The sequence below is a fragment of the Acipenser ruthenus genome, chromosome 1, assembly GCF_902713425.1.
Source record: "Acipenser ruthenus chromosome 1, fAciRut3.2 maternal haplotype, whole genome shotgun sequence".
In the NCBI taxonomy this organism is placed as follows: domain Eukaryota; kingdom Metazoa; phylum Chordata; class Actinopteri; order Acipenseriformes; family Acipenseridae; genus Acipenser; species Acipenser ruthenus.
The window spans coordinates 20,118,559-20,145,965 of NC_081189.1; the positions used below are offsets into that span (position 1 = coordinate 20,118,559).

Genomic DNA, 27,407 nt, shown 5'->3' on the forward strand with positions numbered 1-27,407 from the left:
AAGCTGTGTAACTCACACCCCATAGTGTAACCCATTTCGATGACCCTTGACCTAATGTATCTTTATGGGGGGGGGATGTATAGTGTCATTTTAAAGCTTGTTTCAAGCACTTTCTAACAAAACAAATAAATAATGTGTCATGAGACCCACTGCCTCATTTTACCTTAATGTAAGGTTAGTTTTAATCAGTCTCTGTGAAACCACACATTATGCTTTGAGGAAGTTTTTACCACCTCAATGTTCAGTTAAATGTGAAAACATTGGCTTGTAATCCTTGTCTAATAAATGGAAGTATATATTATCCTCCAGCAGGTTTCAGCCTCCCGATACAGTTCAGGAGCCTCTGCGATTGCACAGGGCCAGTTAAGAGGCCTGCTCTCACCTAAGGTGAACACCCTGCCCCTGGTCAGATCTATTGGAAGGACAATGATACAAGGGAAGACTTATGGGCCTCAGATTACTGTCAAGAGAATTTCCACCAGGTAGTTTCATAATAATCCATTCTTTTTCAGTGTGTCTTCGGTTTAAGAGAACAGATACCTTGTAGGCCAGTGGTTAGTCACATGTACCGTCACCTCGCTTTAAAATTAAGTGTTATAGTTATAAGGCAATGTTGTATTATCATAAATTAAATTCTAGTTTCAAGTACAGACGCCTTGTGGGGGAGGGGCATGTGCTGCTATGGAGCTCTAGGAAATTTTAAATATTGCATGTATTTCTAGCATTTAGGAAAGTGTCGGCAGATGCCATACAGAAAGTAAATGCCATAGATGCCTTGACAATGATGTGATTTTACCTCAATATCGTACCACACACTCACAAGCATTGTTAACACTGTGATGCTCTTCTACGAAGGGGCCGCTCCAGCAAGCCCATCTTTGTTCAGATCGCCAGACAGGTGGTGAACCTGAATCCCTCAGAGCTGCGGCTGCCCTCCAGAGCCTGGAAGGTGAAGCTGGTGGGAGAGGGAGCAGACGATGCGGGCGGAGTGTTTGACGACACCATCACAGAGATGTGTCAGGTGAGGCTAGGTCTGGGAAACACTTGTGTCACTAGGCAGAGCTGGACAACTGTGTTTCTACTGACAGTTGCCATTGTGTTGGGTATGTCAGGAAATAATTGAAGGCCGTAACATTAATTTTAAATAAATGACTAGCTGTGTGTGATTTGCTTTTCAGGATTATACAAAATTCTGTAATGCTAATTTCCTATACATTTGGATATTACCAGGGAATTTCCTAAATGCATTTTGGAGATGAACTTGTCTTTTTTTTTTTTATGCAGCCATTGTCAATGTTTACTTGTTGTTTTCTATCTAATAAGAACATGTTTACCGAATGCTCTGTAATACACACATTATGTTACCTGGCAGTATGGAGTTAGATTATTTTCTACTTTACCTAGGATCAGCCAGAGAATCGTGAAGACCTTGTATTAATACACATTGTTAGAAAGGAGAAGGAAATGCTAATAAATATATTTCTTTTTTTTTTTTTTTTTTAGGAATTAGAGTCTGGTGTTGTGGATCTGCTCATTCAAACTCCAAACAGTACTGCTGATGTTGGCAGTAACTCAGACAGGTACTTGCAGAGCTACAGCATGCGGATTATCACATTGAAAGCAGATGTGTTTTGTTCTTGTTTCATAGTGGAGTCCTTTGTCCTGTGTGTTGTGGGCATATATTGAACATGGGTTTTTACCAAGTAATAGAATCTAGAGAACCCAAAAAAGTCATTTGTTGTGGGAGGATCAAAAAGGTAAAACCAGCTACTACAGCTAAAGACCATTAGCTATCACTAAGCCACATGGCTACTGCACAATAACTGTCAAAAGCTGTGTTGAATAATGCATCAAGTTAGGTTTTTTTAATTAAATATTTTTTATGGCAGGCAAAACAAGTGAAGGATGTGTTCATTTAAAATTATTAGTCTAGGCTTAAAACCTGTTTTTATGTGGGTTACATGCTGTAGTTGTTGTTCAAGGCAGTCCTGAGAATTAGTTGTCTGTTTTAGAATGTATTCACAGACAAGTAGATCAAATGTCAATTTGAGTATGTGTAATACAGTCTCTACTGTTCTCAATGGAAATAAAAACGATACACAAAGGGAAAAGTTGGTGTTGCACCCACAACCTCTGGGCAAATTTGATAGGATCCAAATGATGACTGTGATCATGTTATGTGCTTTGTTGTGTAAGAAGAAAGCTTATGCAATGGTGACCTTTTTGGTTGCTGAAACATATCCTCAAATGAGAAATCAAATGAAATAGTGTAAAACAAAAAAAAAAAAAAAACTAAAGGCACTGACTCATTCGAAAGGGGTCAAATAACTGCATGTGATTGATATTTATTTAAATATCTTATCATTTAATTAATGGATTGCTGTAGGTTTCCATTATACTAATGTATTAACTATTGAGATTGTAAACTGTACTATCAAAATACACAATATGACGGTATACAAAATATGATGCTTTACATACAACGGTTGGACAAGAAATTAGAAATGCCTGCCATAGCGCAGTCAATAAGGTGTACAGACACCATAGTCAGCCTGGATGGTTGGGCATGAAGTGACAAACCTGCAAGATTTTTATATTTGTTCTGGATAGATATGTGACCAATCCCAAGAGAGTACTGTTTTTCTTCAGGGAAGATGGGGATGGAAGTATGATCTCAGAATTGCTCCCAGTCATCACTTTTGAGACTGTTCTTAGGTTATGGAAACACACTTATTAACCAAGCAGCTGGTATCTGTCTTTTATCAAAGTCTGTCTGAAACTGATTTTCAACAGATAAATTAAGCTTTTGTAGAGTACAGAATATGTCAGTTTGCATAACGAATTATTCCAATTTTGTAGTAACTATTAAGATACTATCAACGCTCGTATATTAGTGTATTTCTGCATTACTTTTGCTGGCCGGTACATTACAGCATGCACCTCTGTATTAACACCTTATATTTTAATCCCTTTTTTGTTTCACTACTGTAAAGCATTTTCTTCTTTTTGCAATAATGCACCCATACAGACAGACAGGGCCAAGTGGTTAATGAACATTGATGTTTCAGGTTTTTGTTGAATCCCTCTGCGTGCTCAGAAGATCACATGATCCAGTTTCGTTTCCTGGGAATCCTGATGGCCGTTGCTATCCGGACCAAGAAGCCTCTGGACCTGCACCTGGCTCCTTGGGTGTGGAAGCAGCTGTGTTCCGTCCCGCTGAGTGGGCAGGACCTGGAGGAGGTAGACCTGCTCAACTACCGCAGCCTGCAGGGAATCCTGCACCTGGAAAACAGCGGTATCAACGAGGACAACTTCCCTGTGGTGAGGAAACCAGCTACAAGAAAAACTTCCACCTTCCCTGTATGCTTAAAGTTAAGCTTCCCTTTTTACTCATGCTGCCTACAGATGAATTATGAACTGAGAAGGCAGACAGTGTTTGCAGCAAGCAAGGCTTTTTCTGCTCATGACAAGCTTCATTACTTCACACCAGTACGTGCAGTAATCGCACCATCAGTTTTTGTTGGTCACATAATGCATTTATCAAAAAGATTAGCCTTTGATAGGGGGTGTGGGTTATCCTCTGACAAACAGGGAGAGACAGGGAGGTGATGTTGACCCATCTCACAGGCGCTCAGGAATTATTATTTAAAAACAGTGACCACAGTTAAAAACAGTTAAGTACAGTAGTTCTATGTGTAAAACGTGTTGGATAAGAAACGGAAACACGAGTTTTCAGTAAAATTAGTAATGTTCTTTCATTTATCCTGCTAGATGATTCCTCTGGACTCCTTTATGGCACGCAGTGCTGATGGCAGGCTGGTCCCCATAGTTCCTGGAGGATGTCACATCCCTTTGACCTTTCCAAACAGAAAGGACTACGTAGAGAGAGCCATCAACTACAGACTGCATGAAATGGACCAACAGGTAAGTGAAACCATTTGTATGTAGATAAATTGCCTAAATCAATAAATTGCTAGATAATGAAATACCTATTTGCCTGTCCCCATTTGTTCTTTGTGTGCAGGTGGCCGCAGTGAGAGAAGGCATGTCCTCAATCATCCCAGTGCCTCTCTTGTCTCTGCTCACAGCCAAGCAGTTTGAGCAGTTGGTCTGTGGAATGCCAGAGGTGTCTGTGGAAACACTGAAGCAGGTTGTGCGTTACCGGGACATTAACGACAGCCATCAGCTGATTGGTTGGCTGTGGCAGACCTTAGAGGAATTTACCAATGAGGAGAGAGTTCTGTTCCTGCGATTTGTGTCGGGAAGATCTAGGCTGCCAGCAAACACTGCTGACATCACCCAGAAATTTCAGATCATCAAAGTCGACCGGGTAAGAGAAAACCGTTACAATCCAGTAAAGTTCTAGAATTACTATACTGTCCGATTTACTTTTCAATTTTCAAAAACATTTGTCATTGAATGTGTTTTTTAGTATTTCTTAATAAGATTTTACCACTAATAAATTGTTTTATTTCTATTTCTACTCGTACATAAGTAAGTTTGCTTGGTTTCGAGGTTCACACACCTTGATCAATTACGAGATTTAGAGGAGATGTATGTATGTTATTCTAAATCAAAAGAATATGAAATCTAATTCTGATGAAATGTGGTTGGCACACATTATTGAGAGTATCAGATTCTGGGAATTGAAGGTGTCCTTTTCCCTAGCTTTAAGTACGGTACAGTGTGTTACACTTGTTTGTCAGGTTTATAAAATATGTACATTACAAAAAACTGTGCAGCAGTTTGAATTCCAGGTCTCAATGAAAATATGAACACATTCACAACACTCCTTATCTGCTTTCAACATCAAAAGAATAGAACCATTCTTGTTTTACAGCAGTTCTTCTGTTACACTATTATTAATTCCCAAAACAGAGGTTACTGTGTGTGCATTTACACTTTGTTTCTCTCGTACTTGTTCACCTTTTACTTAAATATAGAATTCTGATTTCTAAAAATGTGACCAATTATACACCCACACTGCCAAGGGCAACATGTACTGTTAGCAAGCAATTACCATCGACTAAAGGTCAAAGCTATTTTCATGTGATTAAGTACAAGATTAGTCAACACCAGCTTGGACAATAAAACACATCTCTTCAGTAACAAGAGACCTGCTTTCTTATGTTTTCCCCACAGCCCATCAATGGCCTCCCTACAGCACAGACCTGCTTCTTCCAGCTGCGTCTGCCACCTTACACAAGCCAGGCCATCATGGCAGAGAGACTGCGCTACTCCATCCACAACTGCCCTTCCATAGACATGGACAATTACATGCTGTCTCGTAACACTGACACTGCTGAGGGTTCTGAGACCGAGTACTGAGCAGATCCGCAGACAGACTTCAAATACCTGAAAGCACAAACACCTTCAATGCTGCGTTAGAGCTTAAAGCAACTCATTGGTACAAAAACTCTGAAGGCTAATCCCAAAACTGTGGCTTCCAAGCACTACTCCTGAAACGGAAAGCACCCCTGTTCAGTAGCATCAGAGCCACTCCAATTTCTGTCCCTCAAATTTAGAACTACTTGAAGACCCTATTTCATATTCTGAGACACTACACTTAATGGAACATTAAGAGACTCGCTTTTGCAGCTCTTCAATTGGTTTCAACTTGTAGCGTAAACCTCTCCTATTAAACATTTTTAATAAAAGGTGTTGGTTTTTTAAGATCTGGTTGAATTGTATGCATTTTCAACGGTATGGAAATCCTTAAGGAATAATGTAAATCAGTCCACCGTCATAGTGTTTCAGGAAGAGTAAAACATATGGATGTGGCAGTCATTCAGGAGACCCAATCTGTCGCCTCTCCTGACACTAAAAAGGACAAATAGGCTTGAAATAAAATAAAATGACAATATGGACTTTTAGTACTGACGAGTGGCTTTGACATCTAGTTATCCCAGGTACATATGAACTGGATTAACACTACAACTGTCAAAACCATAATGCCAAGGGTCATGAATTTTAACATGTAGTATGATGAATGTTGATGAACTTGGTTGATCTATATTCTCCCAATGTTATGCCAGTGGTATTGCTGTGTGTCCAGGTTTAATTTATATTCTTGAACCAAAGAAAGCTACTTGTAAAAACAACCCTCCCATTTACTGCAGAAGCCACTAACTTTGTCACTAACAGTTTTTAAAATCAAAATCTAATGGGCTTAACTATGCGCAATATATTTGATTTATTATACAGGAGCTATGTATTCTGGTTAGGTTGAAAGGCACCTCTATGGTAAATACACTGTAAATTTTAATTACACTTTTGATTTATTTCACAAACAAAAACCTAGCATTCTTAAAAGCATTAGATTTTTTTTGAAAATCGTAGCCTCAATATTAATTAAAAAAAATGCAATAGATGCTGTGTGTCGGCAAAAATGAATAGTTCATGTCATCTTTAAAGTGCTGTACTGCAATTGAGGAGCAATTACTTTGAAATGTTAGTATATCAGTCTTTTTTTTTCTTTGTTAAAGAAATTATACTCCCTAAATTTTACACCTCCTCTACTTTCTGTAGTTCTGGGTTTAACATTTGTGAATTATGCTTTTTTTTCCCCTGTGTATTATTTGATCTTAGAAACAATATTTGGGAAGGTATTCAAGAATATTCACAAGCCCTGGAAATAAGACAAAAATCTACTTTAAAAGGAGATGCTACTCAACATCTCACTAATACCAGACCCTTCAAGTTTACAGGTCCTCTGTGGTTTTATTGAAGGCATGCTTGTTTGATGATGTAGTGTGTGCACTTGACACGTGTGTATTGCTGAATGTCTGATGGCCAATATAATAACACTGTACTGTTACTGAAAGCAGTAGGGACTTAATAAATACTAAACTCTGTGTAAACAAAATAAGTAATGCTTTTTTTTTTATTTCTTTTTTTTTGTAAATATTAGGTAATGCATTCTTAAACCATTAAGTACTATTCTAATACCTTACACTGGCTACATTTGCAACAAAGAGGTAGTGTGCTATGATTGTAGCACTCATTCCTTAAATACAAAAAAAATTTGCTTGACCCTGTCCTTTATTATGACATGGGTTTACAATGAACTTAGTTACTTTAGTTGAGACAGATAAAGGAAGACCACAGTTACTTGGATAGCCAATGTTTGGCGGTAAATGAACGTTGGGCAGAACAAATGCAAACCACATTTTTTTTGATTGTGTAGATTTTAGTAATTTGTGCATTAACTATAGAATGCAATCCCATTGGACCAGGAAAACATGATTTTTTTGAACAAGGTAGATTTGCACAATTTAAAGAAGATACTGCATATAGTGAGTTACTGCAGTATGTACTGTATTTGCACTTTGGGCAATTTATGTATGCTCCGTCCTCTAACCACACACACACCTGTCCACAGGACATGTGCTTTTCACATGTTCTTGCATCAACCCCACTGAGCCTTTTTAAACACACCTCATGTGTTTATTTTACATATTCAGGATGCATTAAAAAAAAAAAAAAAAAAAAACACAACTTTTCACCTTCCAAAGATGAAAACTAAGAATCCACCACAATGCTTGTAAATTGCAGCAACAGTTTTATTAACAGTGCAAAAACTCAGAAAAATAGCAAGAATGGCTTTTGAAATTGCGTATATACATCTGGCATTATGCCGATCGTCATTTAAAAAAACTGTGTATATACAATTAGTGTTTAAATGATCAGTGTAAAATGTAAGGCTTGTAGAAAACAACCACCTTTAGGTACTGGCAATTAATTAAAAGGAAGCAATTATTAAACATTAAGTAACAAACGTGGTGGTGTTTCGTGCAAAATTAAAGAAATGAATGATCGACAGAAAAAGCAGCAAAACAAATTCATATTCACAGTTCAAAAGCCTTGGCTTCTTTAAAAACAGATCTCCTCAGCTCCTTGTATCACTTTAAGAGTAAAATTCTTCAATTTGATCTTTGTACATTTTCTGCACCACAGGCCTCTTCAGCTTCAATGTTGGACCTGTTGAAGATGAAACAAAGCAAGTTGAGTCAGATACCAGGCAGCCGTGCTATCTTTACAAATTTGAATTGATACCAAAGAGTGTTTATTGATTAAGCTAAATTTACAATACAAGAGATAATAGGGTCATTTATGCTGGAAAGGACCTTCTATCAAATTAGACAAAAGACTCCACATTCAATAGGAAGGTTTTTTGCATAGACACCTTTACTTTTCGCAATGTACAGTTCTATTAAACTGAACAGACAAAACTACTACAGTATGCAATAGGAGCCTTTAAAAACAAAAAAAGCTGGCTCCACCTATATATATATATATATATATATATATATATATATATATAAATTCACAAAAGCCTAACAAATGTTAGACATGTACCATAAGAAAACAATAAATGCAGATCTAGTAATCAGTTTTGGAATAAAGCTCCTCACCAAGCTCTCCCCCTGAAATGGAGAATTCCTTCTCCAGGATGGTCCACTTCTGGATTTTCTGGGCATTGGAGGTTGCCTTGGCATTGACCCGGTCAATCCCCTCCTGGATGGCTTTGAAAACAGGCAGGTGGTTCTTGCTGGTGATCTCGGACAGGCGACTGGCCCTGCAGCCTGTCTGCCTGCAGAACTCCTTGGATTGGGGTGTCAGTTCATCAGTCGGCTCCCCATCATCATCCACATTGCACTGGGATGTGGTTTGGGATTAGAGAGAAGGGAAAAATTAAATAAAACGTTTGCACTTGTAAACATGAAAATGGAAATCCACACACACACACACACTAAAAAAAGGAAATATGAAATGTTGGATGGTGCAACATATCACTGCAATAGATAATACGGTTGTAGTACAGTGGTACCTTAAGGGTCAGCAACATGCAGAGGAACTTGCGCTTGTCTCCGATCAGCATGGCATTGCTGACGATCGGGAGTTCCTCCTTCACAGCATCCTCAATGAGCACCGGAGGGATATTCTCACCACCTGCAGTGATGATCAGCTCTATGGGGGAGACCAGAGAGGGAAAACGAGCTTACAAAACTGTCAAAGAGATGCCAATGATTGATTCAATGTTCACAATGACAAATCCCTCCTCCACAGATTCTCACATTTAAAATCCCTCCCTGCACAAACAGTGGACATACCAGAATGTTATGCCAATGTTAATGCTCAATATTAACCCCTCCCCCCCAAAACAAAATCCATGATCCATGTATTCACTACATTAGTCATTTTACCTTTGATGCGGCCAGTAACATAAAGGAAGCCTTCAGGGTCATGCTTGCCCAGGTCTCCAGAGTGCAGCCAGCCCTCCTGGTCAAGAGCCTCCTCCGTCTTGTCGACCATGTTGAGGTAGCCCATGAACACGTGGCGTCCCCAGAAACAGATCTCGCCATTCCCTTCCTCATCTGGCTTATCCAGTTTAGAAGAACAGCCGGGAATCTCCTTTCCACAGCTGAAAACAAAAGAAACCGCAGCTGAGCAAAACTGTACATAGCGGACATTGAATACATGGGACATGTAGAGTACTTTTGACCAGGTGCTGCCATGCTGCCTTACTAGGCGTGCTTAACATAGTACTTTAAGAACAAGCACACTTAAAATGGGCTACATTGTAGTTGTCAAGAGAAATGGGTGGGTCAGTGGAACAGACCTCATGATGCGGAACGCTGCCTCATTGGAGACGGCGTGGGGGCCAGTGCTCTCGCTCATGCCGTACAGCTCGTAGATGGGCAGGTTGAGGCTCATGAAGTACTCCAGTGTGTCCTTGGTAATGGGTGCTGCTCCAGTGAAACACATTGTGCAGCGATCCAGTCCCAGCGCTGCGCGCACCTTCTTAAACACCAGGTTGTTTGCCAGCATGTAGCCCCAGGGCACAGTTTGATTTCTAAGCATATAAAAAAATAAAAACCACACACACACACACACACACATTAAACAAAGACACACACAACACTAAAGTCTTCGCAGCATCTCTGTTTTGATTGCCTTGGTTAATCTAAATATGATCCAGAGAAAACCACCAGGCACTCTGAAAAGCCACAATCCCAGTTCATTTAGATGGAGCTACTGCATTTTACATCCAAGGCTGAAATTTGCAGATATTTTAAAAACAGCAGCACGACATGAAAAGCAGAGGCTTCTTCCTGTTACTGTACGTAATCACTGCACGAGTTGTAGTTAAAACTCACTCCAAGGAGACAAGCTGCAGTCCATGAGACCTACAAAAGGTACGGTCTCACAGCAGTGTAGCTACAGTGCTGGATTTGAAATACTTTATGATAAGCAACAGTGCAGCTGTGATGTCACAGAGGGGCATTGTTTAGTGAAAATAAAGTTTAAAAAAAAAAAAAAAAAAAAAAACAGGAGTGGTGTCCATTATTGCTTAAGACCGAGAATAAATGTGTATGTCACTTAGGTATTACAATCACTCAGGTGAAACAATGTCTTGTAATTTGCCCAAACACCAAAATCTGTCAACAAAACCTTCAGGAAGTATTGTAAGGTCCCTCGGGTGATAGAATAACATGTTTGTATACATGTATCTCTAAGCAGAATACATAATAAAACACACTTACTAAAAAAAAAGTTTGTATGGTTTCTGAAGTACTTTATAATGTTCCCCAGTCTGTACAGGATTTACAAAGAGCCCAATCCACACCTAAGACAAATACACCCTTAAAATGCAGGCCGAGCAGAGTCTATCAGGAAGAGTCTGGTACAGTACCCGTTCATGAAGTTGTAGTTTGCCTGGAGTCCAATGTACTTAGCCCACTCCGCCACCTTCCTCTTCACGAGAGAGGACTTGGAAGCCTGGCTCTGCATCTTCTCCTGCATCTTCTCCCACACCCGCGGCACCGCCATGAAGGCTGTCGGGCGCACCTCGCGCATCGTGTTCACCAAGGAACCCTGAGAACAAAGCCCAGCACCTTGACTTGACAGGAACTTACTGTCTGGATTAAGAACGCAAGTCAAGCCGTGTTCCCTCGGAGCACTAGGATCAAGACTGTACATGTGTTTAACACATGCTGTTTGAGCGCACACAGCCCAATGGGAGACAGCACACAAGGCAATTCCCTTCCCAAGCATAAGCGTGTACATCAAGGAGGGAGAGTAGCACCTTGAACATGGAAACATTTACTCAAGAATGATGCTCAGCAGAGTTGAGACACGAGTCATTTAACCTAGCAGCTTGGGAAGATTTTTTTTTTTTTAATTAAAAAGCGTGACTTGTTTTCATATACAGTACATAATTTAAAAACGTGTCAGTCTACAGAATGCCAGGAAATTTGGTAAAGTGAAATTAATCTAAAGATATTCACCTTCAATGCATCTGGCTCTGCGAAGTAAGTGGTTGCACCAAACCTCATGGAAATCCAGATGTCAATAAGCTGAGCTGCGATGTGACTGAGTGGAAGGTAACTTATGATGCATTTCTCAGTCCCATTTTCTAAATTAGCTGTCTTACCAGCAGCTTCTGCTGTCCATGTTAACTGAAAAAAGATTTAAATATCTTGTAATAAACAAACAAACAAACAAAACAAAACAAAACACTCTCAACCCTACCCCTCCTCCTCCACCACCACCACCCAATGTGCTCAGTGAGCCACCTCTTGTTGTAATAGATCCTACTACAAGTTGAGGGAATGGGTCTTGCATCCTCGTCATGGAGGTTTACACTCACATTGTCATGGCTCAGCATGACCCCCTTGGGCTGACCCGTGGTCCCGGACGTATAGATCAGACTGCAGCACTGATTTGCCTTCTGGGATCTAATGACATCATCAAGTTGTGCATCAGGGATCTGCTTGCCCAGTTCCATGAATTCTTTCCACTGCACAGGAGAGTTTATAAAAACAAGAGAAATGTTATCCACAATGGGGTGACCAAGATGCAGCTATAGGTGAGGCTCAGAAGACCTTTACAGGACACATCCAAACATATACAGTACATCTGTCTGCATTTTCACCCACCAAATTCTCCATTGGTGCATGCAGTTCATAAATTATTAAAAAAAAAAAAAAAAAAAATTGAAAAGCTTACCGTGTAGAGGTTTGGTTGTTTTTCTTGCAGCTCGTCTTTGTACTGAACGATAGCCTTCAGGTGGGGCAACTGGTCCTTAACCTAAGTGATAGGAAAAATGATATATTATTTATTTCTTAGCCAACGCCCTTATCCAGGGCGACTTTACAATTGTTACAAAATATCACATTTTTACATACAATCACCCATTTATACAGTTGGGTTTTTACTGGAGCAATCTAGCTAAAGTACCTTGCTCAAGGGTACAGCAGCAGTGTCCCCTACCTGGGATTGAACCCACAACCCTCCGGTCAAGAGTCCAGAGCCCTAACCACTACTCCACACTGCTGCCCAATATATATATATATTAGCTCAAAGAGCCAGCTGCCCAACGTTTCGATATGTTGTACATCTCTCTCAAGGGAGCCTGTGTTTGAATCAAAACATTGGAGGTATTTATAGGTTTTTGACGGCACAAAAACCTATAAATAGGTACTTATCGTTTACATTCAAATCCATGACTTATTCTTACAAGATGTAATGGTGTTCTATATATTGTGACATCATTTTTACGTCTATCTTTGAATCTGTATTAATTCTAATTAACATTACTTTATATTAACTTATATTTTTATTATATAATGCAATGCTGGCTCTGAGGATCAGTCTTGATTTGGCCTCCCCAGCGCATCAGCATTCTATCATGCATTCTTCTATATGTCGCATTGTCTAATTTGAGCTGTTCTAATACTACAAACTTAACATCATTTATGTCATGTCCTTGACTGGTGAAGTGCTGTACTATTGGTTCATTCATTTTTTTTTTTTTTCTAATTAATGAAAGGTGGTTCTGAATTCTAATATAAAATTAGTTCCAGTCTCTCCAACATATTTGATTTCATCACATTTTTCACAGGCTATTCCATAAACATTGCTATTTTTACCGTGGGTATTAGTTCTTAGTGGATGTGTGGTGTTCTTATGTTTAATTATATTTTTACTTTTGTCCATGTATTTACACCTACTAGTGCACATGTTCGTAGAACCTATTTTGTCAATTATTCTTTTATGTTTACTGTGAACTAAAATATTACCTAAATTCCCTTTTGAATGCTACAACTGGGGCCTTAAATACTTTAATTTTTCTGAATTATGTAGAATCCGCAAATGTTTCCAAACTCTTAGAAATATTGGGCAAAAGTTTAGAGTAAGTCATTACTAATGGGAATCTTGACCTTTTTATCTCTATTTTTATAATCTAGTAGATCATCTCTTTTTAGTTTATCCACTTTTCTTAACTCCGTCTCTATAATTCTTTCTTTGTATCCTCTTTTTTTAAGATTTGTTTTTAATACATTTCTTTGTTTTACATAGTCACTTTCTTTTGAGCGTATTCTTCGTATTCTTATTCCTAGACCATTTGGGATTGCCCTTTTAGTGTGTATCAGATGTGCAGAGGACATGTGTAAATACTGGTGCATGTCAGTTGGTTTACAGAAGAGGTCAGTCTCAATTGAACCTTCAAGTTTTACTATGGTATCGAAAAATTCTATTTCTTTTCTTGTCCATCGAAGGTCCACCTTAATATTACTGTGTATTTCATTTGCCATTTTATTAAACTGGAAAAGAGATTCTTCTCCATGTGTCCGAACCCCAAAAATATCATCTACAAACCGAATGTATTCTAAAGGTTCTCTTTCCAATTTTCTAATGAATTGTAAATTGAGGTTAGCAGCCAAAGATAGGGTAGACAACAAGAGTGGAAACGCACATGTTTAACATTGTAAAGACATCATTTACTTGCATAAAATAAAAATAAAAAAAGTGGGAACAGCAGGTGGCTGTACAGGTTTTATGGTAGAAAACACACACTTGCCTTTGAACGTCCCCCAAAATGTACTTAATGCTTCCTTTCCAAGTGATCTAGTATGCAAACAAGGACACTGGGTTACTGTGTCTGGCCACTATTCTTACCTGTAGGATTTTGGTCAGCTGCTTGTGATTCTCCACCACCAGGACGTTTGCTTCACAGTTGTCTGCCACATACTGACAGGCCTCGGGGGAGTTAGTTGTATAGATACCCACAGCCAACCCTCTGAAAAAAACAAACAAAAAAAAAAAAAACTGACTATTCAAGTTAAGATTTTGTTGCCGGACCTAAATCAATTGGAATGCCTGGCTCCACCTAAAGAATTATTATTCACAACTGAATTCACTACAAAAACCACAACTCTTGGGAAAGAATCTGGGCACAAATTGTCTTATACTTTAGCAACCCTTACTGGTCAAGTAGTGACAAAATAATGTGATATCTTGTAACAATTGTAAGTCGCCCTGGATAAGGGTGTCAGCTAAGAAATAAATAATATATAATTTTCCAATCACTTAGGTTAAGGACCAGTTGCCCCACCTGAAGGCTATTGTTCAGTACAAAGACGAGCTGAAAGAAAAGCAACCAAACCTCTACACGGTAAGCTTTCTATTTTTTTTTTATTTTTTTATTTTTTACATAATATAGGAGGTGGCCCATAAATCTTCAGGACTCGGGTTGCTGCAGTGAAGCAAAATTAAAACTGGATAGTTCAAACACCGCAGTTACAAAAACCGCAGCGTCTACCAGGGATTATCCATGTAGAGAGGTTTACCTTACATATGGGTCACTTTTATAGTAGTCAGGGCATGGTTTCACCAGCTACAAGCAAGTTCAAACGTAGTTATAGCACAAGTCTTAAACTTCTCTTTTACACACTACCTTAGGTCATGGCTTTAGGTTTTTAAGATGGTGCAACGCAGAGCAGTTCAATTCCCATATCAGCTCTATAAAACCTGGTTACCTACATCCGCTGTGCCAAGGACGTGGTCAATGCAAAACACTAAAACTAAATTAACGTATAATGCTTTTTCTTTCTATATTAGTCTACCAATATACATGGTTAAGGCTACGATTAAACGCTTGTTAAAATATGCATTATGTCATGCACTGAAAATTGTGTACATATAGATGGATCTAAAATGAGGGTTGCAGACCCTCAGCTCCGCCCAGAAATTGTCAAGAGTCTGAAGTAGTATGTACTGCAAGTTTGTACTCTAAAGTAACATTTAAATTTGTCAGTCAAAAGCACCACTCTTTACATTACTGGCTTTGATGTACTATTTATAAGCGCCTGTGTATGTTGATGCAGCTAAAACTACATTTGGGTGACCTTTCCATGAATTTTTTTTTTTGCCACACCTTGCCCGTGAAATGTAATTACCGTGCCAAAATTGTAGCCTTAGACATGGTACACTATAGTTTATGAAATTTCTTAATGTAAAACGGTATTCCATATTTTAACATTACCCTGCCAAAATAGACCCAATGCCTGCGATGAACCACTCTGGAGAGTTAAACCCCAGGATACCAACACCATGGTAACGTTCCAGGCCCAGCTGAGAAATAAAAATAGGTCAGCATTACCAGATTTATTCATAACAACATTACATAAAGAATTAAGAAAGCAGAAGCATCAAGTGTGTGGTTAGGTTGTAGTTATAGGACACTTTAAATATTACTTGGTTGCATTAAAAAATATATATATAATGATACCAGTTGTTTTGTTTCTTAAATTGTTGGCAATTACTCCCTCTGCATTGCCCAACCTATGTTTGGAATGCAATATCAGATAACAGGGTATTAAATTCTGTAAACCCTTGTAACACTTCATAAAAAACTGCCATTTAAAAACCAGCACCAGCTGCACCTGTTTGACCCTTCTGAATGTAGTCTACAAATGCAATTTCCTTTATGTATTTACTAGTTTATTCAATTGGGAGACACCCGATTTTTCATTCCCACTATGTCAAGGTTCTATACAAGTTACAATGCACCTGATGCCAGAAAAACTACATTCTTGACATCTTACAGCATCGAGACCAATGCAACATATGTACTTTCTTTCACAGAAATGTCAACAAACCAGTTTTGCCAAGAAACAGAAAAAAAAAAAAAAAAAACACACCACCACACACAAACATATCAGTGGAAACTACAGAGGCATCTCAAAATAAAGCACAGGCTTAATAAAGAGTCCTACAGTAGTTTAACAAAGCAATTTCTTCCATCAATATACAAGGGAAAGCATTATTAAACAGCTTTAAACAAACCACTAAAAAAAATGCACAGCATTTTACTTGATGTTAGAAAGCAGAACTCCTGAAACTCTGCCAAGATGACGCCCCCCTTCATGTACATAAATCGGATCCCATTTCTGAAATATTCATATTAAAACAAAACACTTCCCCAGATTCACTACCAGATGGTTAGGGGCTTCAATTTAAAAAAAAAAAAAAAAAAAAAAAAAAAAAAAAAAAAAAAAACACACACCCAGAATCAAAACACCCCACTAACTGGAACTCACCTTAAGAAAGCTTTTGGCTGCCAGTCTGCATTCGTTGTAGTACTCCCTGAAAGTCAGGGTAGCCCACTGGCCCTCCTTTTTAACAGCAAGGGCAGGGGTCTCCCCATATTGTTCCACAGCATGCTGAAACATCTGGTGGACCGTCACTGGAGTCTCAGACCCTGGCCCAGACTGCGTTATCCGCAGCTTCACCGGCTCGTCCCTCTTGATGGTCCACATCATCTCTGAAGGCGCCAGGGTTGGGACAGGCACCTGGACTGGCGTAGGTTCAAGTACTTCTTTCCCATCTTTAGAAAAATGAAAGCAAGGGCAGAGGTCCATGGTTGAGTTCCTCTCATGAAGTTGTGTTCCCTCAGCAGCTTGTTTGGATTCTCCCTTTACAGCCTTGAACTAGCAGTTAGACACAGCACTAAACTAATGATGAGCTCTTAATAGGAAGTCTTCCATTCACACACAGCCAGTAAAACCCAGTGTGGGGAATTTGCGTCCGTCACCTTCTCTACAGCATGCAGAATACCTGAGCAGGGATTTGTCTGATCGAGCCAAAGGAGCTCAAATTACATGACACATTAAGACAGAAGGAAATTACTTGCAGATACAGTATGCAGCTATACCGTATCTGTTTTTAAATAGACTATTTCTACACAGATATTATGCCAAAAGTATTCAAACTGCAACATAACATTAAACCAAGACCCTTGTTTTGGCAGGCTTATGCATAATTAATTGAAACTTGTCACGTTTGGCAACACAGCTTTAAACTTGTCAGACAATACTGTAACTAAAATCAGACCTTAGGCAATGGAGATATGATATCTATATTTTAATTACATTTTGCATTCTGAAATACTGTCCAATTGTAATCAATCAATGTCCATTACAGTGTTTTAAATTAAATAAAGGATAAATGCATCTTCAATACAGGAACAGAACTTAAATATGTATGTGGAAATATTGGCATGCAGCAATTCAGTTATGATAAACTAAAAACGACTGTATGAATGAGAAGTAAATCAAGAGAATTGCAGACGTCTGCGTGTTATAATGCAGAGAGTAGTTTTGTTCACTTTGACGAGAGCGACACTCCGCATGACTGCCACCCTGACAGTCTGGGTTCAACTGTTGCACAGAGGCTCTGTAGAAGTCAAATGAGTGTTGAAGAGACGCAGGCAGCTCGTTTAGAGGAATAAAAATGAAGGCCCAGAACACAATTATTGTACTAGTGAAACAGTGATTTCAAAACGCCAACTTTGCTTACCAAAGTGTATAAAAGGTAAGTTAACAGAGATAGAGATATTCTGTTTTCCTCTGTAGGAAAACACATTTAAACTGCAGTATAAATCCATCTGCCTGACTTCGTAGTTGGAGCTTTTAACCTCATCCATGACAGAAAACAGACTAACAGTGTATTGAACAAATATTTCACGCTCATGCCTTAACTTACAACCCAAGAGCTGTGGTGTTCAGATTTAAGATGCCACTGAACAACTTTTCATTAAATTTATTGTTATGAAGGTCAGTAATCTGATTTTATTCAAACTGAATAAAATTCTAATCTGGCTGGGGACAAGACTGTGATCCTAGATGGGGGGATTATGCGTTACATCTACCTTTTTGTCCTCATGATCCACTATCAATTCAGATTGTTCCTACACACACACACACACACACACACACGTTTTTGTTACCTGTGGGAAATGACAGGTCACCTAGTCCAGGTGATCTGGGAGGTTTTGGGGGAGCATCCACCTTCTCTTTGTCCCGAGTGCCGCATGGTTGATCTTGTTGCTGGGGAACCTGATGTATGTCTGCTCCCTCGGCACAGGGTTCCAGCACACTGTCTTCCTCAGTTACACAGCTGAACTCAGGAACTCTAGAAGGGGAGGATGATCTTGGCGGTTCTTCCTTTCCAGACAGGCTGGATAACTGCTCCGGAACTACCTGATGCTCAAGAGACTCATCTTTTGCTGCCAATATTGTGTCTCCTAACACAGATGATGTCAGGTCAGCCTCTTCAAGTGTGGACGGTTCAGGTTTTTCTCTGCTCCCTGTGGTCAAAGATTCCTGGTCCTCACTTGATGGTGGTTCTACTTGTATCTCTAAAACTGCTCCTGCTTTCTTCTCCTCCTGCATCAGGGAGTTTCCTCCATTGACTACAATGTGGGAGTAATTTCCATTCTGCGGGATCTTGACATCATTGAAGAAGCCAGTGTTTGATGCAGGGTTAGAGGTGGTCAGAGGGCTTCCAATGAATTCTCTCACAAATGGGGAGATATCCAGAAAACTACAGGAAAAGAACAAATCGTGTTTACCAACTAGTTTTAAAAAATAAAAATAAACCACCATACGGCTAGGAGGCAGCTGAACCAAAAGTCCCTTGTGAAGCAATTAGTGGAGCATTTGAAAATTCAACTTACCAGAACTGTAATATACTGTAAAGATGAAACCTCCACAACTGACCCCCCCCCCCCAAATAAAAAAAACAAAAAAAGGCTGCTAAAAAAGGAAAAAATATATATATATATTTATAGCAGAAAAACAAACACTTATCAGGTGGAATTTGAGGATCACTTTATGAAGAAGTTTCACAAGGATTAATAAAACGAAATGAAAACATTGGGGCGAGTTTATTCACACTGGCGTTACCTTAATTTCAAAACATGAAATATTGAAAAATTGTTTTGGACACATTTCAGTGCCTGGGATTTAAATTCCACTCGCCTTGTCCACACAAAGGGGGGGTAAACATGTTGCTGTACAATTCTCAATTTAGCACAAGGTAAAGTTCAGAACAAACTCAAGCCATGAAAGATTTCTACAAGTCAGAATGCTTCCTAGCATGGGAGGATACTGCGTTAAAAGCACATCCCCTTGCAGTACCTTTCAGTCTGATCAACCTCCAGTTGATCCCAGTTCACTCCAACACTGTTCACAGACATCTTGGTAATTTACTGTTGGAGAAAAAGAGAGAAAGAAAAGCCTTAATTGGCAGAAATAACACAAGGAAGCAAGCCGTAATAAACATTGTCTTTACACTGCAGAACTATATATATCATTGAATGGACTTCTGACAAAACAAGGCAAAGGTAGTTCAGCAGAGATTGGTAACAACCGTACTGTAAAACTCCCAAAGCTAGAAGTCTTGACCAGACTTAAGAAAAAGATCCTGTTCTAGAATCCTAGACTGTATCATAACATCTCATTTAGGGTCACACTCTGCCAAACACATAGTGAATAAAAGTACATGAATAAAAGTAGCTCCAAATGGCCTATGCCCACTACACGGGGAATAAAGTTGTGCCAGTACCATTTAATGGTTTGCAAGATTGCACCAGGACACCACGCAAAAAGTACAGAAGACAGTGGAGCTGTAACCAAAGCTTCCAGAGACCTACTGTACTTCAAGTCCATGTTTTTTCTAATAAAAACAAATCCTACTTTTTTTGCTAGAAGTTCTTTGATGCCTGCTTGGTAATACCTGAAACAAAGATCGTTGTATCTTATGCTTCCATCCTCCCTTTTTTACTTAAATATTTTGCAAAGTACTCCAAACAGCTTAGAAACCAAGCTAAACAGGTTCCCACAACCTGTGCTACTGCATGTTAAATGCAAACTCTACCTTGTTAATCCAGCTACTGTAGCTCGCCGCCACACAGGTTATATGGTTAGCTCAAACTGCAGCAGAAGGTCCGACACAGCAACAGGAGCGTCCTATATCTGCACTTTTGAAGGGACATTGCTACATTTGTATTGCTACATTACTTAATGACTTGAATTGCATTATTTTAAAATGACTGGACTATGTCAGCCCCATGAAGAAATACAGCATGGGTGCCAACTGTGTGCAGCTGCACAGTATACAGGCCAGGAGTTTATTTGCAGGTTTAAAGCTGGTAGAGACATTTACAATCCTGTGCTGGGAGAAGTAAACCCACGATTCTATTGGAGCATTTTAGAGCTGTATGTTTATATACATTGTATACCTCCAGTATATGTGGGTATGCAATGTAGGGGGATTCCCCAGTGCTGTAAAATATTCCAATTAAATAAAATCAAGCTAGGGTTATCAATGACCACAAAAAAGTAAACATCCTTGGAATCTTTCGATAAAGTAGCTGTAAAATAAATCACTTTAAGTTAATGATTTGCCCTTTTAAGGTTCAGTCAAACCCTTTATGCTTTTGTGAGCTGTAATGTCACCAGAATACTTCGCTTTCATTCTCCAATCGGACAGGGCTGGAAATAAGATTCCAATTGTTTAGCAGTTTCACCTATTCCAGGTTTTACTACAAACTAGATTAGCCCGTGCATAAATAAGTTCAGGTGTGTCTTAACTCAGATAAACAAGGAATGGTTCAAACTGCTAGTCATCCCTGATCTGACGACTTCTCTGAATATTCCTCTTGCATCAAGCCAGAGATATGTACAGAAATAAAAGGTGAGACACTGAAGACACACGTGTAAGGTTAATTCAAATTACTTTAAGTGCATGAAAAGATTGAGAAATATGCTAACCAAAATCTACCAGATACCCTAAATGGCAAATACAATGCAAATATGGTTTAAGCCTTTTTCTTCATTCCAATCTTATGTATAACAGCATGACCCCAACTTGCCATACTGTATATAGTCTGCAATAACTGCTTTGGCATACCTACAGTAGATAAACCTCTCTTTTAAAGGTTTAAGAAAATACAAGGGCCATGTAACCACCGAGTCACAGCAGATCACAAAACCATTCACAAAGTGATGAAACAAACACTTTATAATACTCAAAAGCATATGTTAACTATATTACCCTACTTGTGTTCCACTGCTATTTATTAAGAGATGCTGGTTATAGGAAGCAATGTCTTTCAGTACAACCCAAACGCTAGCATATGAAAGTGCAATGTTATTTTTTAGTTTGTGAGGATTTGTGCACAAAGACATTCCTTTTTGCTTGAATTCTGATGCCCAGCCATTTTCAGTTCTAGACTTGCCATTTAGTGGCATAGGTTAAACTTTAAGCCACCCAATGTTTTGTGTTTTGGCTGAAATTTGCTTGCACTTTTTGTGGTGCAGGCTATGCAATTTTACCACCAGACCCTACTATACAAGAAAAAGCATCTAAAAAGGTGTGAGCTACTGTGATGCACCAGCCATATTTGCAAGTCTCCAAGTACACAGGAAAGAAATAGGAAAGTCAGCTGCTTCATGAGGCCCATTTAAATGAACTGCAGCAGAAAGGCCAGTTACAACTTGGTACAAATGATACAAGCCAACATCCAAAACACATACTTCTTAATACAACGGAGCTCCACACCCTCCTTGTGACAGATTATAATATCAACACAATGTAGAAATGTACACCACAACAGGACAATTAAATACTTCCCCAAAAAATCTAAACTAAACTAAAGAGGTCAAGTCACTGTGTAGGGTTCAATTATTGCATCTGCCCACTGGCTTTCCCAACTGCCGTTACATTTCACCCACTTTCAAAATGCAGCTGTTGGCCTCAAATCAAATTAGTCCTCAATTGATGCTTTACATTTTCTACTGGTATTATAACCTGACCCATTCTGCAGTATAGAATTCAGTAGCCAGCAATAGACATTCAGGTTTAGACAAACCCAGAGTGCTGGACAGCAGACATTGTGCCTACCTTAATACAAATACAGCACTAGAACAGCGAGCACAAGCTTCCATGCATGCAAATATAAAATCAGACCAAGCAAAATCAATAGCTATAGTAGCCAATTAGAAAAATGCACCTTTCCAAATCACAGGTCGCTTGTTAAATAATTAATCAGGCATAATATCACACATTTGATCAACAATGATTTCTGTTGTGCATGTCTTTTTACCCCCATGAATGCAATATCATGTTTCAGCACAATTTGGTAGGTAAATGCTTTAGACAGCTAACCAACACAAATCCATTTTTCAGCAAGCTCTGTAAAACTTGGATTTAAAAAAAAAAAATTGTAAATCTTACCTTGAGACAGAGGGTTGAAGTTCTCTTTTTAAAAAATCTGTTTTAGAAGAGTCAAATCCTCAACATCCACAGTCTGCAGTTTCACAAGTGGAATGCCCTTTAGTCTTGATTTGGACACATGACAGTGTCCCATCAGAGGACAAGGTAAAGTTCACAATGCACCAATAACATCATAAAAGCTTATGGCCAGCTTTTACCTTTGCCTTAGATAAACAGCTGGTTTACGGACCTTGACTTGCACTTCGATTTAGGCAACACTAGGTAAAGATTACCGTTAATCCAGGACTGTGAAATTAACCATTTTCTGTCCTTTATCTTCCAAATGTACCAGTAAACCTACAAATTACAGAATAAGACATACTAAAATACTTTAACACCTGGACTTTAATGGAGTAGAGACCACACAACGCTGATCTTAATTACAGTAATGGAAATAAGACTTCCTGCATAGCAGTTTTACCCATTCCAGGTTTTACTAGGAGCTTGATTAGCCAAAATGCATAGGTAACAAGCTCAGGTGTGCGATTAAACTCATAGTAAAACCAGGAATGCATGAAATGAACCCTGAATTAAGTGTTAAACTGTAGGTCTGTTTCTAAAAGAAAAAAAATGTACCTAGTAGGACAATTACAGCAGCAGGTTTATATTATTAGACTTGCCTGAGGAGGGACATACTCTAAGTGAATCTGCATGATGTTCCTTTCCATGGAAAAAAAAAAAAGTGTCTTCACAGTATTATGCATTCTCTTTTCCCTTAAAAAGGTTCCATCTCACTGTCAATTATCTGGATGGTCAATTCAGTTTTTAGTTTGTATTTCTTATTCTGTTTAACGTCCTACATGTACCTCACATTTAAGATTTTGCCGTGGTTGGCGATATTGTACCTACTATTGTTACCATGTCCACACTAGCATGTCATTTTAAGGAGATAGTCTTAACTTCATAAATGTTAATTTCTATCACAATCAACCTTACATTTACCCATTCTACTTCTGTCTTTGCAAAATAAGCATTTAGAAACCTCATAATGGAGCAAGTTAACCAGTGGTGTACCACAGGGATCAGTATTAGGTCCTCTGCTATTCCTAATCTACATTAATGACTTAGAGTCTGGTATAGTAAGCAAACTTGTTAATTTTGCACACGACACAAAAACAGGAGGAGTGGCAAACACCATTGCAGCAGTAAATGTCATTCAAAGTGATCTAGACAGCATTCCGAACTGGGCAGACACATGGGGACTTTTTTGACCTGAAAAAAGAAACAAGGACCAGGGGTCACAAATGGAGATTAGAGAATTGTGAGGGTCTGGAACCAACTCTGCAGTAATGTTGTTGAAGCTGACACCCTGGGATCCTTCAAGAAGCTGCTTGATGAGATTCTGGGATCAATAAGCTACTAACAACAAAACGAGCAAGATGGGCTGAATGGCCTCCTCTCGTTTGTAAACTTTATGATGTCCTTCTTATGTTCGTATGGCAAACAACATTTAATAGAGAAAAGTGTAAAGGTACTGCATGCAGGCAATAAAAATGTTTATTACAAATACAATATGGGATACTGAAATTGAAGGAAGCTATGAAAGAGACCTAGGAGTTTATGTTGACTCAGAAATATCTTCATCTAGACAATGTGTGGAAGCTATAAAAAAAGCCAACAAGATGCTCGGATATATTGTGAGAAGTGTTGAATTTAAATCAAGGGAAGTAATGTTAAAACTTTACAATGCATTAATGAACCCTCATCTAGAGTATTGTGTTCAGTTCTGGTCACCTCGCTACAAAAAAAATAAATAAAAAAAAAAGATATTGCCTCTCTAGAAAGCGTGCAAAGAGTGACCAGAATTATTCCGGGTTTAAAAAGGCACGTCATAAGCAGACAGGCTTAAAGAACTGAATCTATTCAGTCTTGAACAAAGACGACTAAGCAGCGATCTGATTCAAGCATTCAAAATTCTAAAAAGGTATTGACAATGTGGACCCAAGGAACTTTTTCGACCAGGGGTCACAAATGGAGATAAGATAAAAGGGGCATTCAGAACAGAAAATAGGAGGCACTTTTTTACACAGAATTGTGAGGGTCTGGAACCAACCTGTTGAAGCTGACACACTGGGATCCTTCAAGAAGCTGCTTGATGAGATTCTGGGATCAATAAGCTACTAACACCACAGGAGCAAGATAGGCCGAATGGCCTCCTCTCGTTTGTAAATTGTATGTACAAAAGCAGCTTGCTGTCTGGGGACAGGGTGTTCCACAGACGGTATAAAAAGAGAAGAAAAGAAAAATCTTGATTTTAGGCAAGCTGGCAAAAATACTTCATATCATTTTAACTAGGGATGCCACCTGTTCTGATTTTGCCTAGATTGTTCTCTTTTTGAGGCAGCTGTCCTGGGAAATCTACAAGACTTCCAGGCACATTAAAATATCAAAGTAGATGACTTATTTATTTTCGTATTAAATGACTGGTGTCCCGGTTTTTTGTAAATCAGAGGTGGGAACCCTAATTTTAACCCTGGCCAAGAGAATCACAATCTTCTACTCGGCATTCTCTGTGTGCTACCATGAATTACCGGTATTTATTGGCCACAGTTGCATGACATATTTAACTCAATAGAAAAGTGTTTTGTAGAAACAATCGCTAAAATTAAACGTTTTTGTTCGATGTATTTTCTTACATAATTAATCCAGATTTAGCAGATTATTGTCTATAACTAGTGTCGACAAATTTCAAGTTATGTTGAAACTTGTCAACACTAAATTGACGTCATATGATATACCAGTTTGCAAAACTGGTTCAGCAAACAATTGAAACTGCAATTGAGGAAAACTGACATTTCAAAATTCAAAATGTATACATGTTTAAAAAACAAAACACAACACAACGCATGTCACGATGTGTAAACATGAATATCTGAAATTACTGAAATAGACATTATTTGACACCACGGACTGATTGAACAAGTGTATCAGACCTGAGATGAAATAGCGCGCGCCTAATTTACCACATTTCCTGCTAAACCTACTTCTAAACATTTTGTTATATGGACAAAACATGTAAAACATACTTAGCAGAGCTAGAACAAACACCACCGTAGTTACTAAATTATGAGTTGTTTGCATACAAATACTGGGCGCAGAATGAATACGTATACGAAAATGCAAAGCTTAACCTACCTTTTTAGGATTTTAAATAATGTCAAAAGTTCTGACACTCCACAAGCCCAACTCTGTGCTGAAGTGAAGTTCAGACTGTAAGCTATGAAACTACAGAGATCACACATAACGTATTTTAATTGGAAAATTACAAGATGAAACTGTTTTTTTCTACACCTGCTTGTGTTTTAGGCGCGAGTTAACGATGAACCAATCAAAACTACATAGCAGCAGTCATAGTCAGTATCACTAATTGGAAGTAATTATGCAGCATGTGACACAGCCAGAATAAAACATATTATTATTATTATTATTATTATTATTATTATTATTAGTTATTTATTATATTTGTAATAATTAATTATTAGCTACTGTGTTGGGTTGGGTGACACAATTACAGACACCAGAAGTATTCAAAAGCAGATTTTGCTAAAAGATTATGTAGAGACAACTTTTTTTGGTTTGTAATTTATTATATTAATTTTATTTATCATTGAATATAATAACAATATTATTATTATTATTATTATTATTATTATTATTATTATTATTATTATTATTATTAGGCTATACAGTTTCCCTTAATACAGATATTATTTTTTGTTGTCTCGACCAGTGAGTTTCAACCCTTAATTGATAGAACATTTTATAAGTAACTTGAACTCTGCAACAGTTTAAGAGCGGAACACAATTTAAACGGTCTAATTAAGGACTGTGATTTGAATTCTCTAAACCTGTGCTGGTGTGGTGTCATGCTCTCAGACAATGAAACAATCAGAGTATACCTAACTGATGGTCAATTAAAATGATCTTTAGTCCTGTACAAAACAGAGTACTAGTTAGTACATAACCTGCAGATCATCCCCGGCTCCATACTATTTTAGTACCAAATGCAATGAAAAAATAGAGGGAAAAACTTTAGAACAGAACTTAGGGTTAAACTGAGCATTTGTACTTCAATGGAAGTGAGTGGGGCAGGGTCATGGAGTGCTGCATTACATTTCAGCTATAATTTTAAAGCTTAGGCGCTTTCTTAAATGTTCTTCTCCTCAGATTTTGTGTAGCCTACACTCTGGGCTGAGACTTAGTAACAAATACCACAGTGGGGTAATAAGCATATATTTAAAATGATTTTAAGTCATTGCATTGGCTTTTTGTCTGGTACTTGTTAATTAACATGAACAGTTTTGCTTTGGGGTAAAGGCTGTGAAAAGCTGCCCCCTGGTGCGCTGTTTCCTTTGGTTCCCAACAGCTGTCCAGATGATACAGTCAGTGTGCTGCACGATATACCGTCTTTGAAATGGAAAGTGAAACGGGGACTCTATTTGTAGCAGAGGTATTGATCAATAGGAACTGTCAAAATCGCCTCTAGGAGGAGTGGTTGTGGGCAGGTGGGGCAACCTGCTTCCAGTGAAACAGAATCAGGTATCAAGCCAACAAGGCTGCAACAGACATGGGGGTGAGTGGCAGATCTTAATACCACCACCTTTTAACTCTATCTTAATCCTTCTGATGTTTTCCCCAGGGGTGATTTATGGACCCCTTTAATAACATCACTGAACACACAAAAAAATAAATACAGTACTGATCATTAAACTGGACCCCATGATGTTTTACTGCAGCCTGGGGGTTACTTGGTAAAAGTCTAGGATGAATGGGGAAATGTATCATCAGACGTGTCCAAAATGGACTCAAACATAGCACTATGTACCTTATGACCTCGGTGGAAAGGTTACTGTTTTGCATGATCAACTCAAAGGTTTAAGCGGCAACTTACTGTTAAAACTGTCATATATAATTTCAATAATAAGTACACTTGGTTTAATATTCAGTCATATTTTACTCTTGTATTAAAAATGTGACATTGAAATTGAGATCCAGTCAGC

At 38.5% G+C, this 27,407-nt stretch overlaps 2 protein-coding genes across 11 annotated transcripts in view; one reads left to right on the plus strand and one right to left on the minus strand.

The window, feature by feature from the left end:
* LOC117973139 (probable E3 ubiquitin-protein ligase HERC1) overlaps nt 1-6,864 on the plus strand; it is a 67,106-nt gene extending 60,242 nt beyond the window's left edge. For 6 of the 9 annotated variants that reach the window (XM_059019684.1, XM_059019768.1, XM_059019781.1 and 3 more), the window contains exons 73-79: nt 310-482; nt 856-1,021; nt 1,504-1,580; nt 3,069-3,321; nt 3,772-3,924; nt 4,025-4,330; nt 5,143-6,864. In XM_059019684.1, the coding sequence (XP_058875667.1) occupies nt 310-482; nt 856-1,021; nt 1,504-1,580; nt 3,069-3,321; nt 3,772-3,924; nt 4,025-4,330; nt 5,143-5,328 (1,314 nt within the window). In that variant the 3' untranslated portion in view covers nt 5,329-6,864. The remainder of the gene's footprint in view (nt 1-309; nt 483-855; nt 1,022-1,503; nt 1,581-3,068; nt 3,322-3,771; nt 3,925-4,024; nt 4,331-5,142) is intronic. The other 3 variants (XM_059019733.1, XM_059019782.1, XM_059019797.1) reach the window with 1 other exon arrangement.
* Nucleotides 6,865-7,541: 677 nt separating this feature from the next.
* Nucleotides 7,542-25,657, minus strand: LOC117963608 (long-chain-fatty-acid--CoA ligase ACSBG2-like). Of its 2 annotated transcripts, none has more exons than XM_059019813.1 (15): nt 25,543-25,657; nt 19,269-19,339; nt 18,077-18,672; nt 16,389-16,675; nt 15,332-15,420; nt 13,966-14,086; nt 12,013-12,093; nt 11,654-11,803; nt 11,292-11,462; nt 10,697-10,878; nt 9,623-9,856; nt 9,207-9,424; nt 8,831-8,970; nt 8,415-8,658; nt 7,542-7,980 (listed from the first exon to the last, which is right to left on the minus strand). In XM_059019813.1, the coding sequence occupies exons 2-15, from the start codon at nt 19,325-19,327 to the stop codon at nt 7,907-7,909; spliced, it is 2,646 nt and encodes an 881-aa protein (XP_058875796.1). In that variant the 5' UTR covers nt 19,328-19,339; nt 25,543-25,657; the 3' UTR covers nt 7,542-7,906. The 2 variants fall into 2 exon arrangements, with proteins under 2 accessions (XP_058875796.1, XP_058875804.1); XM_059019821.1 differs by lacking the exon at nt 25,543-25,657 and adding an exon at nt 22,369-22,475.
* Nucleotides 25,658-27,407: the final 1,750 nt, after the last annotated feature.